This window comes from Erinaceus europaeus, chromosome 1, assembly GCF_950295315.1.
Source record: "Erinaceus europaeus chromosome 1, mEriEur2.1, whole genome shotgun sequence".
NCBI classification, from domain to species: Eukaryota; Metazoa; Chordata; class Mammalia; order Eulipotyphla; family Erinaceidae; genus Erinaceus; species Erinaceus europaeus.
The window spans coordinates 160,911,619-160,927,218 of record NC_080162.1 but is presented as its reverse complement, the minus strand read 5'-3'; the positions used below and the strand labels follow the sequence as shown (position 1 = coordinate 160,927,218).

Here is a 15,600-nt window from a genome sequence, read left to right as displayed (position 1 = left end):
ATGAAGACACAAGCTATCAAAATATTTGGGATACAGCTAAGGCAGTACTGAGAGGGAAGTTCATAGCTATACAAGCACACATTAGGAAACAAGAAAAAGCACAAATAAACAGCCTGATTGCACATCTTAAAGACAAGAAGAAGAAGAAGAAGAAGAAGAAGAAGAAGAAGAAGAAGAAGAAGAAGAGGAGGAGGAAGGAGAACAAAGGAACCCTAACATCATACTCAATGGTGAAAAACTGGAAGCATTTCCACTCAGATCAGGTACTAGACAGGGTTGCCCACTATCACCATTTCTATTCAACATAGTGTTGGAAGCTCTTGCCATAGCAATGAGGCAGGAGCAAAGAATTAAAGGGATACAGATTGGAAGAGAAGAAGTCAAACTCTCCCTATTTGCAGATGACATGATAGTATACACGGAAAAACCTAAGGAATCCAGCAAGAAGCTTTTGGAAATCATCAGGCAATACAGTAAGGTGTCAGGCTACAAAATTAACATTCAAAAGTCAGTGGCATTCCTCTATGCAAACACTAAGTTAGAAGAAATTGAAATCCAGAAATCAATTCCTTTTACTATAGCAACAAAAACAATACAATGCCTAGGTGTAAACCTAAAAGAAGTGAAAGACGTGTATACTGAAAATTATGAGTCACTACTCAAGTAAACTGAAAAAGACACAAAGAAGTGGAAAGATATTCCATGCTCATGGGTTGGAAGAATTAACATCATCAAAATGAATATACTACCCAGAGCCATCTACAAATTTAATGCTATCCCCATCAAGATCCCAAGCACAGTTTTTAGGAGAATAGAACAAATGCTACAAATATTTATCTAGAATCAGAAAAGATCTAGAATTGCCAAAACAATCTTGAGAAAAAAAGAACAGAACTGGAGGCTTCACACTCCCAGATTGCAAACTGTATTATAGGGCCATTGTCATCAAAACTGCTTGCTACTGGAACATGAATAAAAACACTGACCAGTGGAATAGAATTGAGAGCCCAGAAGTGAGCCCCCACACCTACGGACATCTAATCTTTGACAAAGGGGCTCAGACTATTAAATGGGGGAAAGCAGAGTCTCTTAAACAAAATGGAAACAATGGGTTGAAACATACAGGAGAATGAAACTGAACCACTGTATTTCACCAAATACAAAAGTAAATTCCAAGTGGATCAAGGACTTGGATGTTAGACCACAAACTATCAAATACTTAGAGGAAAATATTGGCAGAACTCTTTTCTGCATAAATTTCAAAGACATCTTCAATGAAACGAATCCAATTACAAAGAAGACTAAAGCTACATCAAATTAAAAAGCTTCTTCACAGCAAAAGAAACCACTACTCAAACCAAGAGACCCCTCACAGAATGGGAGAAGATCTTTACATACCATACATCAGACAAGCACTTAATAACCAACATATATAAAGAGCTTGCCAAACTCAACAGCAAGAAAACAAATAACCCCATCCAAAAATGGGGGGAGGACATGGACAGAATATTCAACACAGAAGAGATCCAAAAGGCCAAGAAACACATGAAAAAATGCTCCAAGTCTCTGATTGTCAAAGAAATGCAAATAAAGACAACAATCAGATACCACTTCACTTCTATGAGAATGTCATACATCAGAAAAGGTAACAGCAGCAAATGCTGGAGAGGGTGTGGGGTCAAAGGAACCGTCCTACACTGCTGGTAGGAATGTCTGGAGAACTCTCTGAAGGCTAGAAATGGACCTACCCTATGACCCTGCAATTCCTCTCCTGGGGATATATCCTAAGGAACCCAACATATCCATCCAGAAAGATCTGTGTACACATATGTTTTTGGCAGCACAATTTGTAATAGCCAAAACCTGGAAGCAACCCAGGTGTCCAACAACAGATGAGTGGCTGAGCGAGTTGTGGTATATATACACAATGGAATACTACTCACCTGTAAAAAATGGTGACTTCACCATTTTCAGCCGATCTTGGATGGACCTTGAAAAAATCATGTTAAGTGAAGTAAGTCAGAAACAGAAGGATGAATATGGGATGATCTCACTCTCAGGCAGAAGTTGAAAAACAAGATCGGAAAAAAAAAAAAAAAAAAACCACAAGTGGAACCTGAAATGGAATTGGCGGATCACACCAAAGAATACAGGTCTAAGAAGGATGACAGAGAACCTAGTGGGGGTTGTATTGTTATATGGGAAACTGGGGAATGTTATACATGTACAAACTATTGTATTTACTGTTGAATGTGAAACATTAATTCCCCAATAAAGAAATTAAAAAAAAAAAAAAAGAATGGACAACAAAAACTGGGTAAGTTCAAGAGACTGGCTCACTTAATGATGGCCTTTACAGTCAATATTCGGCCACCCCCTGATCAAGGCCCTACTCATAGATTCCCACATAGATAATATGGGGCTTGACAACTAATAAATCCCTCTCTCCACCATCACTGGTCACTTCCTTCAGGAATGTTCTCACAAGCCCTCTTGTGGGCCTCTCCGGGACCTTGCCCTCACTATCAAGTAGCAATGGAGGGGACGGCTCCACATTCCAGAGGGTAAGTGGGTTATCCCACCATAACACTTGAGGAAGATTGGTCCTGAAAGGAGTGCAGTGTAGAATATTCCCAGCTATAACCATGGACTGTGAGCTCAGATTGACAAAGACTCAGATTCAGGCTTCTGTGAATATATATAGGTGCTAAGTCAAAACTGATGGGGTAAACAGTTAAATGCATTTATATATCTTGAGTTTGGTAGCTACTTTCTGTCCTGATCCAGATTTCTTGCCCTATTCTCAAATTTGATACCATATTCCTAGACAATATCTTTATTTCACCTGTATGTTAGCTATAAAGCTCAAACAATAATTACTAAAGTCATGGGCCCCCAGAAACATATCTAAAGTAGACTTCCTAGCTTATCTCCACCCTAAGATCCCTATTCTCATCTGCTCTATTCCTACTTTTCTGGTCCCTGCTTATCAAATATTTTGTCCTGCTTCATATCTTATCACCTTCCAGCCACCAAGTTGCAGATACCTGTGCGGAAGACCTCAACAATGTGCCTTGGAACCTCACCTCTCCAGAGCCCTACCCCACTAGGGAAAGATAGAAAAAGGCTGGGGGTATAGATTGACCTGCCAATGAAGAGTTAAGGAAGCCAGAATTTGGGCAGGGGTAGATAGCATAATGGTTATGCAAACAGACTCTCAAGCCTGAGGCTCCATCAAGTCCCAGGTTCAATCCCCATCACCACCATAAACTAGAGCTGAGCAGTGCTCTGGTAAAAATAATAATAATAAAATAAAATTAATTAATTTTAAAAAAGGAGCCAGAATTCCCCACTTCTGCACCCCATAAAGAATTTTGTTCCATACTCCCAGAGGGGAAGAAATATTAGAGAAAGATGAGCAGAGGGCTCTGAACTACAATTGCATCAGTGCCTGGTGAGAGTAGAGGAAAAAGGGAAAGACATCTGGAAGTAGCAACAGGTATAGGTGTGCTTATAAATGAAAAGAAGGCAGGACCATAGAAAAAAAAATGGGTCAATATATATATGACTATAGATAGTTATAGAAATAATAGTCAACCCATATCTGTGACCTTGAGAGAACTAATACAATTCCTAATGGAGGGAATGGGGACACAGAACTCTGGTGGTGAGAGTGGTGCAGAATTATACCCATTATCTCATAATTTTGTAAATCAATATTAAATCACTAATAAAAATTTTCTTGTGGTCTAGGAGGTGGTGCAGTGGATAAAGCATTGAATTCTCAACCATGAGGTCTCAAGTTCAATCCCTAGCAGTACACGTACCAGAGTGATATCTGGATCTTTCTCTCTCTCCTTCTATCTCTCTCATGAATAAATAAATTCAAAAAAATGATCGATGCATGCTGGCGCTCACGTGGAATGGCTCCAACGGGGGGGGGGGGGGGTAAGCCTCCGACCCTCCCTCACCGGCTCTAGAGGCCGCGTGACTTAGAAAGAGGCATCAAGGAACATTCTGGTATGAACATTCGTTTATTTGGAGAAGGGTACAGGCCTGAGTTAAAAAAAAAACATTTTTCACATATGTCAGAAATTACAGGTTTGTTAAAGGTCAGCTTGCCCCTATGGTAGGGGGCTGGTATGACAAGAATTGATGAGATACATAAAGGTCAAGATAACTAGTCTCCATGATGCAGGCGAGTTAATTATCCAAAGGTATTTGAGAAAAGCACAGGGGTTAAACCAGTAAGGTGAGGTAGAGAAGAAGAAAAACAAAACTTGATGTGAATCACATATATCAAAGGGCACAAGGAAATAGAATATGGGGGTCTCATTGCCTGGTATTGGCGGGGGTGTATGATAGAGTTTGTTCTCCTTTATGATCAAAAGGTGAAGTGGATGTGTGAACTTTGAGTGAACCCTCAAGCAGGCAACCATCTGGCCTGCTAGCAGGGGGAACTAAGTGTGAGAGGCTTGTAGGCTTTCTGTGAGCTTGAGAGACTAACAAGGAGAAACTGAGTCTGGGAGACCTATCCTTCTTGGCTCATCTCTATAAGGAGAGAGGCTAACAAGTGAGGTGTCTTTCCAGACCTCCATCCAAGGATGGGAGAGCTCCCCTAAGCTCTACCAAGCTTTCACATAGGCCCACAGATGCACATACCTTGAAATCAGTATCCTACCTTAAAGTTCTTATCATATGCATTTTCATAGATCTATTATAGTTTTATTTGTAATATCAAAAGGTAAGTTAAATATCCAGTAGTAGTATAGTGAAGTGTTGCATAGAATGTTGTTGGTTTTTTTGTTTTGTTTTGTTTTTGTCATCGCTAGGAGTGGAGGCTGGAACCCATATCCTTCACATGGTAATATTGGTGCTTAACCGATGTGCACTGCCACTCCCTGTTGTGTAGCTTTTAAAAAGAATGAGGAAGGCTGAGTGGTAGCACACCTGGTTGAGTGCACGTTACTATGAGCAAGGACCCAGGTTCAAGCCCCCACCTCCGTCCCCAACTTCAGGAAGAAAGCTTTATGAGTGGTGAAGCAGTGCTGTAGGTGTCTTTCTCTCTCCCTCTCTATCACCCCTTCCCTCTAGATTTCTGGTTATTTCTATCCAATAAATAAACATAATAAAAAAATTGAAAATTAAAAAAAGAGAAGGTAGATACACTCTCAATATACTGTTCCCCTAACTTACTGAGAGTGCTCTCACAATGATTATTTAAAAAAAAAAGAAAAGAAAGAAAGAAAAAGAAAAAAAAGGAAAGAATAAGGAAGAGCTAGGGAAATGGCTCAACTGGGAGACAGGCTGGGAGTATGGATCGACCTGTCAATGCCCATGTTCAGGGGGGAAGCAATTACAGAAGCCAGACCTTCAACCATCTGCATCCCACAATGATCTTGGTTCCATACTCCCAGAGGGTTAAGGAATAGGAAAGCTATCAGGGGAGGGAATGGGATATGGAGGTCTGGTGGTGGGAACTGTGCGAAGTTGTACCCCTCTTATCCTATGGTTTTGTCAATGTTTCCTTTTTATAAATAAAAAAAAATTTTTTTAAATGGCTCAACTGGTTAGGCATCAGATTTGCATACCAAAGGTTCCCAGTCAATTCCTGCCAGAGTAATGCTCTGGCCTCTCTCTCTCATACAACTAAGTATAAATCTTCCAGTACCACACTGTTTTTTATTATCATAGCCCTCTAGTGTTGTTTGAAGTCCAGAAGTATTGTGTCTCTACTGTTTTTTTCTCAGAACAGCTTTAGAAAAATCCAGATCTTTAATAGATCCAAACAAATTTTAATATCATTTCTTCTTTTTTTTTTTAATATTTTATTTATTTTCCCCTTTTGTTGCTTTTTTTTATTGTTGTTATAGTTATTGTTGTTGTCATCGTTGTTGGATAGGACAGAGAGAAACGGAGAGAGGAGGGGAAGACAGAGAGGGGGAGAGAAAGACAGACACCTGCAGACCTGCTTCACCACCTGTGAAGCGACTCCCCTGCAGGTGGGGAGCCGGGGGCTCGAACCGGGATCCTTACGCTTGTCCTTGCGCTTTGCGCCACGTGCGCTTAACCCGCTGCCCTACCGCCCGACTCCCATTATCATTTCTTCTATTTAAACAATGCCATTGGCACAGATTTTGGTGATAAGTTAAATTGTACCCCAGTTACAACAACTGTTTTGTAAACCAGTATTTCCAACAAAAATTAAAAGAACACCATCACTACTTTAATAACAATTACATTGAACCAGTGCAATAAAAAGTTATTTTACCAGTGTTAATTTTTCTAATCCTTGAGCAAGGGAATATCTTTCCTTTTCTTTGTATTGTCTTATATTTCATTATCTTAAGATTTATTCAGGGAGTTGGGCAGTAGCTCAGCGGGTTAAGCACACGTGGCGCAAGCACAAGGACAGGCATAAGGATCCTGGTTCAAGCCCCCAGCTCCCCACCTGCAGGGGAATTGATTCACAGGCGGTGAATCAAGTCTGCAGGTGTCTATCTTTCTCTCCCCCCTGTCTTCCCCTCCTCTCTCCATTTCTCTCTGTCCTATCTAACAACGACAACAATAACTACAACAACAATAAAAACAAGGGCAACAAAAGGGAAAATAAAATAAACAAATAAACATTTTTTTAAAAGATTTATTTAAATATGCATTTTTTAGGAGAGAGAAACCAAAATACTGCTCATCCCTGGAGTATTTTGTGCTAGGGATTAAACCTGGAGAGCCTCCAGGGCCTTAAGTATGCAAGTTCTGTGCTCTCACATTTAGCTATATTCTCAATTCAAGTGTATGATATTTAACTGGTAAGTTTATAATGAAAAGTCTTGGGGGCAGGTGGTGGCATTCCTGGCTGAGTGCATATCATGTGAGAGAACCCAGGTTTATGCCCCTGCTACCCACCTGCTGAAGTGGGGAAAATGCTTCAATAGTGGTGAAGCAGGTTTACAGATGTCTATTTTTCTCTCTCTTCCCTCTCCTGTCAATTTCTCTGTCCTATCCTATCAAATAAAATAGGAAGGAAATTCCCACCTTTTGCACCCCCTAAAGATCTTTGGTCCATACTCCCAGAAGGATAAAGAATAGGGAAGCTTCCAATGGAGGGTAAGGGATATGGAACTCTGGTGGTGGGAACTGTACCCCTCTTCTACCACAATCTTGTCAATCATTATTAAATCACTAATAAAAAATAATTTTTAAAAAAAAGGAAAAAAAATGGCCGCCAAGAGCAGTGGATTCATAGTGTAGACACTGAAACACACAATAACCCTGGTAGAGAGAGAGAGAGGAAGGAAGGAAGGAAGGAAGGAAAGAAGGGTCTTAAACATATACTCACAATAAAGTATAATCAAAAAAAAAGTACAAGATCTGAATTATATGGTTATATCAAATCAATAAATATATATTGGAACAACAACAAAATTCTGAATTGCCAACAGTCTAATGCTGGGATGCATTGGATCGACCTTCTCGTGGTGCATCCCGTGAGTACCCATTCATTGGGGAAACTGACGATCCTTCCTAGCCGACTGAATCCACATGGATCCCAGTCACTTTCAAAGCCAGCAACAAGCAGCTCCTGACAGCTTTCAACCTGATGCTGTTGACTGGCTAAGGAAGAAGGGCAAACGCTAGAAGAAGAAGTCTAATGCTATTACATAAGGTAATTTCAAATATAACATTTTTATAATTGAAAACAATTTAAATAACAATGAAAAAACAACTTGTTACACATAAGTTTGACCTAGTCTTACTTGTTTGAGGTGGGTCTAATGTTGTTATTGAAGATGGTCTGAGACTGCATCTATCAATGCGCTTAACCATTTCTCTATCACTTCCTTCCTTGGGCAGAAGACATATTCTGGATTCATTTTGTGACTGGAAAAAGGTAGTCTTATTTGCAGCATCCTAAAAGGACAAAATGGATATTTTATGTAGAAATTAAAATCCAACATTACCAGTTTCTCTTTATCTATAAAAGGTAAAACTGAAAAATTCAGAATTTTTTCCTCTAACTAGTTAGAATGGCATCATAAAAAAATAATGGGACCAGGTGGTGGCACACCTAGTTGAGTACACGTTAGTTACAAAGCACTAGGACCCAGGTTCAAGTCCTCAATCCCCACCTACAGAGGGAAAGCTTCACAAATGGTGAAGCAGTGCTGCAGGTCTCTCTGCCTATCTTCCTCAATTTCTGATCATCTCTATCCAATAAATAAATAAAGATAATTAAATTTTTTAAAAAGACTTTAAAATATATATGTAACAAAATAAAAAGTAAACTTATAATTAGTATATTTTAGCATATCAGGTTTTTAAGAATGTCAGAACATGCCATTCATAATTATGCTTATTTGTTACTCTTACAGATAAATATCCAGCTTCTTTGTCCAGTCTTAAAGGTTGTCTTTTGTTCTTTCTAAAAAAATTACATTTTTTTACTCCACTTAGAAAAAAGAAAAAATTATTATTATTAATGAAAAAGGGGGAAAAGAAACAGAGTTTTACTCTGGCATATATGATGCTGGGTTTTGAACATGAGATCTTACCTGTTCTGTACTCTACACTAAACTATTTCCCCAGTCAACATGATTTTGCTTTTTAGATGTGTATATATTTGTTTTATGCTAAGAATTCTGACTTCAGTAGGGGTAAATAGTATAATAGTTATGCAAAGAGACTCTCATGTCTTAGTCTCCAAAATCCCAGGTTCAATAAATTCTGACTTCAATGTAAAGCAAGAAACACAAGGTTTTTGCTTTTTTAATAGTTTTCTTTTTCAAGCTGCTCTATGTGGAGGGCCAAGCCATGGCACACCAGGTTAAGTACACATAGTACCAAGCACAAGGATCTCAGTTTGAGCCTCCAGCTCCCCAACTGAAGAGGGGTTGCTTCACAAGTTGTGAAGCAGGTCTGCAGGTGCCTTTCTCTCTTCCTCTCTATCTTCCCCTTCCCTCTCAATTTCTCTCTTTCCTATTAAAAAAAAAAAAAGGGGAAAAAAAATGGCCACAGGAACAGTGGATTCCTAATGCAGGCATCAAGCACCAGCAAGCGATAACCCTAGAGGGGAAAAAAAAAAAAAAAAAAGCTGCTCTATTATATATAACTTGCATGCCAAACAATTCACCCATTATACTTTATGATCTTTGTTATATTTAGGATATTCATGGTTATACAATGATCACCAAAGTCAGTTCGAGAACATCTTCATCACTTCAAAAAGAAATCTCATACAGGGGGCTGGGAGGTGGTACACCTGGCTGATCTCACATGAGGACCTGAATTTGAGCCCTGTTCCCCATCTGCAGGGGGAAAGCTTCTCTATCGCCTTTCCCCCTCTCAATTATATCAAATGAAAATGAGAGGGAAAAAAGGGTTGGGGGATGCCAATGGGAACAATGAATTTGTAGAGCCCTAGCAATAACTCTTATGGCAATGAAAATAGAAAATGAAGGTAGGAAGGAAGGTCATACATATCAGCAGTTGTTCTCCCCTTTTTTTGTCAAATACCGCAGAATTCCCAAATTATCAACAACCACTAATCTACTTTCTGTCTCTTTAGAGTTACTTATAATGGAATCTTATATTAAGTGAAATCATACAGTATGTTGTCTTATATGACTGACATTTAATTATGCCATGTTCAAGGCTCATTTGTGTTTTATCATGTATCAGTAATTCATTCCTTTTTATTGCCATTTTATTATTTATAGCCATCATAAGAAATTACCAGAAGTTTAATAACTTAAAACAACAAAAATATATTATTTTTTTAATATTTATTTTCCCTTTTGTTGCCCTTGTTGTTTTTTTATTGTTGTTATACTGATGTCATCATTGTTACATAGGAAAGAGAGAAATGGATAGAGATGGGGAAGACAGAGAGGGGGGAAAGACAGATACCTGCAGACCTGCTTCACCACCTGTGAAGTGATTCCCCCTGCAGGTGGAAAGCCAGGTGCTCGAACCAGGATCCTTACATTGGTCCTTGCACTTTGCGCCACGTGTGCTTAACCCACTGTGGTACTGCCTGACTCCCACAAATATATCATCTTAAAGCTCTATAGATCACAAGTCCCACACAGGTCTCTCACAACCAACTAAAGATGCTAGTAAGGATATTAGCCTCCAGATCCAGGCTAAGATTAAATTGTTGGAAGGGCTATATTCATATCTAGAGGTTTCAGTGGATAATCTATTTCCTGAGCCTTTTCTAGGTTCCATGGGCCATGTACATTTCTTTGCTGATGACCTCATGATTTTAGTTTCAAATCTAGCAATGGCAATTTGATTCCTTATGTTGTCAGCTCTCTGGTTGTATGAGATTATTCAGAACTCATATTGATTATATTGGGCCCATATGTACAAACCAGGAAACTCTTTATCTCAAGGTTTTTGTTTACCTTAGTTATACCAACAAAGCATTCTTGTCTTGTAAAGTAGTATATCCACAAGTTCTGGGAACTAGAATGTGCACACCTTGCAGGGCATTGTGCTGCCTGCTACACCATATAATATTTAACTATATGAAAGTATCACAATTTATTGATCCATTTGCCAGTTGATAAATTTGAGGGTTACTTTTACTTTTTAAATTATTAGCCATTGTGAATAACACAGTCCATTGTGGATCTACCCTGTATTTTCTTTTGCTTTGTTTCTTAGATCCCATCTCTGAGTGAGATCATCTGGTATTTGTCCTTCTCCTTCTGGCTTATTTTGCTCAACCTAATTTCTTCCAGTTCCACTCATGTTTTAGCAAAAGGACATTTTATTTTTATAAAAATCTCTACCCCTTCTCTCACAGATGTATTTTTACTACTACCAAAAGTTGACTTTATAGACCCTATCACATATTCTAAAGTTTTGGGGAGACTTTGATAGGAGATACTGAAATAGTCTACAGGCAGTAAGTACTCTCAAATCTTTAGTCACTTTAGAACAAGAAAAAGCTTCTCTATATTATACATTTTTTCATTTCTTTTGTTAAATTTTAATTAATGAGAAAGAAGGGGGTGGAGAGAGAGAGGGGCCCAGAGCATCACTGGTATATGCAATACTAGGAATTGAACATGGGACCTTCCCAACTACCCTTAATTAATTTTTACCTCAAATAATTTTGTATCTGAATTCACTTTTATAATTTCTTCATTCGCATCTGTATTACTTTTTCCTGGTGGTATAAATTTTGGTCTTTTCAAGGAATTCCCTTGCAACTGACTTGGTGCTGCAGATCGTCTCATGTTCAACAGTACTGACCTGAAAAACATCCAAATCAAAATCATCCATGACTTTGACAAAAACACCTTCAACCATAAAAGCAGGTTATTACAATCACATCTTCCAACATTTTAAAATAGGATGGGGAAATCGAATAATAGTTATGTAAAAGATTTTCATGTCCAAGGCTTCAAAGTTCCAGGCCCAATTCCCAGCACCATCGGAAGCAAGCTGTGCAGTGCTCTGACAAAGAGAAAGAGAGTGAAAGACGGGGGGATATGCAGATAAAGCATCTTATAAAATAAGTTAAATTATATGTATTAATATATATCAGCCAACTTTTAAAATAAATAGATTAGAGAATAAACTAGATATTAAAATTTCTTCCATTGGCTCAGAAAATAGTGAAGTGAGTTGAGCACATAACTTGAGAGAAGTTCCAAGTGTGATCCTGATTTGCATGTGTCAGAGTGATATTCTGATTCTCTCTCATTAATAAATGCTTTTTATTATTTATTTATTTATTTTCCTGAGACGGTGTGAGTAATTGCCAGGGTAACATCATGGAGTAGAATCTGTACCTGTTTTCTTTTTCCTTTAAATCAGAGTAGGGCTCAACTCTGGCTTGTAGTGGTACTAGGGATTAAACCTGGAACTTCAGAACCTCAACTGTGAAATTTTGCATTAGGATAATGCTATCTCCCCTGCTCAAAACTCTGCTTTTTCCCCATTCCTTCTGCTCTCTCTCTCTTCTCCTCCAGGGTTATCACTGTGGTTCGGTGCCAGCACTACAAATCCACTGCTCCTGGTGGCCTTTTTTATAATTTTTTTTTTTATTTGAACAGGACAGAGAGAAATTGAGAGGGGGAGAGAGACAGCTTTTTTAAAATAACACTTTTAAAAATATTTTTTGGGAGTCAGGTGGTAGCACAGTGGGTTAAGGGCACGTGGCGCAAAGCACAAGTACTGGTGGAAGGATCCCAGTTCGAGCCTCCCGCTCCCCACCTGCAAGGGAGACGGTTCACAGGTGGTGAAGCAGGTCTGCAGGTGTCTATCTTTCTCTCCCCCTCTCTGTCTTCCCCTCCCGTCTCCATTTCTCTCTGTCCTATCCAACAACAAAAACAGCAATAACTACAACAATAAAAAAAGAGCAACAAAAGGGAATAAATATTTTTTAAAAATTTTTTTAAATATGTATTTTTTAATGAGAAAGATACACAGAGAAAGATCAGAGTACTGCTTAACTCTGGTTTACAGTGGTGCTGGGGACTGAACCTGACCTCAGAGACTACAGGCATGAAAGTCTTTTGTATAACCATTATGCTGTCTCCGCTACCCTGAATGAATAATTTTTTTTAAAGATTTTTTTTTCTTCCAACACTAAATTTCCCCCCCCCTCCAGGGTTATTGCTGGGCTCGGTGCCTGCACCAGGAATCTACCTTTACTGGAGGCCATTTTTCCCCCTTTTGTTGCCCTTGTTGTTGTAGCCTCGTTGTGGTTATTTTTATTGCCATTGTTGATGTTGTTCGTTGTTGGATAGGACAGAGAGAAGTGGAGAGGAGGGGAAGACAGAGAGGGGGAGAGAAAGATAGACACCTGCAGACCTGCTTCATCGCCTGTGAAGTGACTCCCCTGCAGGTGGGGAGCAGGGGGCTCGAACTTGGATCCTTATGGCGGTCCTTGCGCCACGTGCGCTTAACCCACTGCGCCACAGCCCGACCCCCAACACTAAATTCTTTTTTTTTTTTTCCTCCTCCAGGGTTATTGCTGGGCTCGGTGCCTGCACCATGAATCCACCGCTCCTGGAGGCCATTTTTTTCCCCCTTTTGTTGCCCTTGTTGTAGCTTCGTTGTGGTTATTATTATTATTGCCCTTGTTGACGCAATTCGTTGTTAGATAGGACAGAGAGAAATGGAGAGAGGAGGGGAAGATAGAGAAGGGGAGAGAAAGATAGACACCTGCAGACCTGCTTCACCGCCTGTGAAGCGACTCCCCTGCAGGTGGGGAGCCGGGGGCTCGAACCGGGATCCTTACGCCGGTCCCTGCACTTTGCGCCACATGCGCTTAACCCACTGCGCCACCGCCCGACCCCCACTAAATTCTTAACAACTCTAAAGCCCCCTGTACGTGTGGCCTGGTCATGGGAATGTTTTCTTAAGCATGAGTTCCTCCTGAGTCAGATCCACAGCATCTCATACATGTTCTAGGTTGATGCTGCAGTTATTTATTTATTTTTTTAACAGAGCACTGCTCAACTCTGGTTTATGGTGGTGCTGAGGATTAAACCTGGGGCTTTTGCTACCTCAGGCAGTAAAGTTTATTTTGCATAATCACTATACTATCTCCCTAGCCCAGTTTTCTCTTTAATCTTATACAACTAAACTATGATCTCTAATTTTTCTCATCCTCTTATGTAGTCCATCTACCAAAATGATAATAATATTGCATAGTAAAAATGCAAGCATTAAGAGCAGCAGCACAAAAAGGTGACTAAAAAAAAAAAAGTTGAGGGGTAGATAGTATAATGGTTATGTAAAAAGAATCTCATGCTTGAGGCTCTAAAATCCCAGGTTCAATCCCCATACCACCATAAACCAGAGCTGAGCAGTGCTCTGGTAAAACAAACAAACAAAAAACTAGTTGAGGTAGTTGGGGGGGGGGGGGTGTGCATAATGGCTATGCAAAAAAAAAAAAAAAAACTTTGCCTGAGGCTCCAAAGTCCCAGGTTCAATGCCTTAGCCACCAAATGGCAAAGTTGAGCAGTGTTCAGGTATATCTCTCTTTCTCTCTGGAACTCTTTCTCTCATTAAAATAAAACACAATAAAATACACTATAAAGAAAACAAAACAGTTGAGAGGGACTGGGAGGTGGTACAGTTACTAGGACACTGGATTTGGAGCATGTAGTCTCTAAATTCAATCCCCAGCATCTCATGTGTCAAGAGAGTTATGCTCTAACTAAATAAAAGCTTTAGAACAAATAAGTGCAATTTAGAAGAACCATTTTAGTGGCAGGTTCTGTAAGTCTTAATCACACAGAGATATAAAGGTATACTCCTGAAATTTTGTTGTATTTTAAACCAATGGTGAGACAATGAAATGTGTTTATCAAAACAAAACACCAGAGTTTTTGAGCCAGCCTGTCAGGGTTCAATTCTTGTTTTGCAATTTACATATGACACATGGACCAAATACTGTATTTTATTTTCAACTGTAAACCATTAATTCCCCCCCCCCCCATAAAGGGGAAAAATAGAAATGGGGTAGGGAGATAGCATAGTGGTTATGTAAAACTTTCCTGCCTGAGTGTCTAAGGTTCCAAATTCAGTCCCCAGCACCAAGATAAACCAGAGCTGAGCGCTGCTCTGGTTAAAAACAAATAATAATAAGTCGAATATTTAAAGCCTTTGAACAGATCACACAGAACAGGCATGTCATGCCATCTGTAACATCACTACTTCTAACTGGTAGCACTGGACGTTCAGGACACGAAGTGCTCTGAGAGCAGAACTGATGAAGGTATGGGGGGAGGTGTTGAAGGATGTCATTTGAGGACTGAGGAAAACCAGCCATCTCTGAGTGGGGGGAGGCTAAACCTCTAATACGTCAGAACGTCAACACAAGGACCCAAGGACACCTCCCCCTTCCTGCTTTCCTCCTTCCAGCCGCAATAGGTCTGTCACTAAGTGGCTGCTCTGGCTTTGTGGCCCCGATGCAGCTGCTCCAATAACCTCTCAGATTTTAATACAGAGAAGTAGCAGCCCCGGCCCCGCACGCGGCCTCAGCCCCCCACCTCAAGTGGCGCCCTCTTTCTCTCCTCCCTGGGTCGACCGGTGCCGATCCCCCTTCTATCCAACACGAGCCTACAGACAGTCGCAGCCTCACAAGCTCCCCCCTGCAGGGACGCACCCGAGGATCCCACCGGAGCGCGCGTCCCGCGAGGAGGCACAGGAGCCAACTAAGCAGCCAGGTGCCGCTCCTCTCAACCGCGGGCCACTCAAGGCTCCCGCCTCCGCGTAACCAATGGCGGGCCAGCTCTTCGCGCGCGCGCACTACCTCTCTCTGCTGTGCCCTGCCCGCCGGGACTCTGATTGGTTGGCAGCCCTCTCCGCCCCCCCACCCCACCCCCCGCAAAGGAACATGCGCAGTGACCTTTTGCGGCTGTATCTCAGAGCTACCTTGAGTTGATGTAGGTCATTGTTGATTAAATCAAGTGAAACTTTGGTGCGGCGGCCCAAGGGTGAGAGTGTGGTGGGCAGAGTGAAAAAAAGGGGGTTGTGAGACCACTGAGGACCCAGTGCAAAATGATAATGAAGACATCAGTTGGTGGTGGGTGTCCTGTGTAAGAACCTGTCGAGGGAGGAGCTAAGAAACTT

The 15,600-nt window shown here is 40.5% G+C and overlaps 1 protein-coding gene across 2 annotated transcripts in view; it reads right to left on the bottom strand.

The window, feature by feature from the left end:
* The window catches only part of RAD54B (RAD54 homolog B), an 80,746-nt gene extending 65,519 nt beyond the window's left edge, over positions 1-15,227 (bottom strand). For both annotated transcript variants that reach the window (XM_060198969.1, XM_060198973.1), the window contains exons 1-3: positions 15,134-15,227; positions 11,112-11,262; positions 7,758-7,911 (exon numbers count right to left, since the gene is read on the bottom strand). In XM_060198969.1, the coding sequence (XP_060054952.1) occupies positions 7,758-7,911; positions 11,112-11,246 (289 nt within the window). In that variant the 5' untranslated portion in view covers positions 11,247-11,262; positions 15,134-15,227. The remainder of the gene's footprint in view (positions 1-7,757; positions 7,912-11,111; positions 11,263-15,133) is intronic.
* Positions 15,228-15,600: the final 373 nt, after the last annotated feature.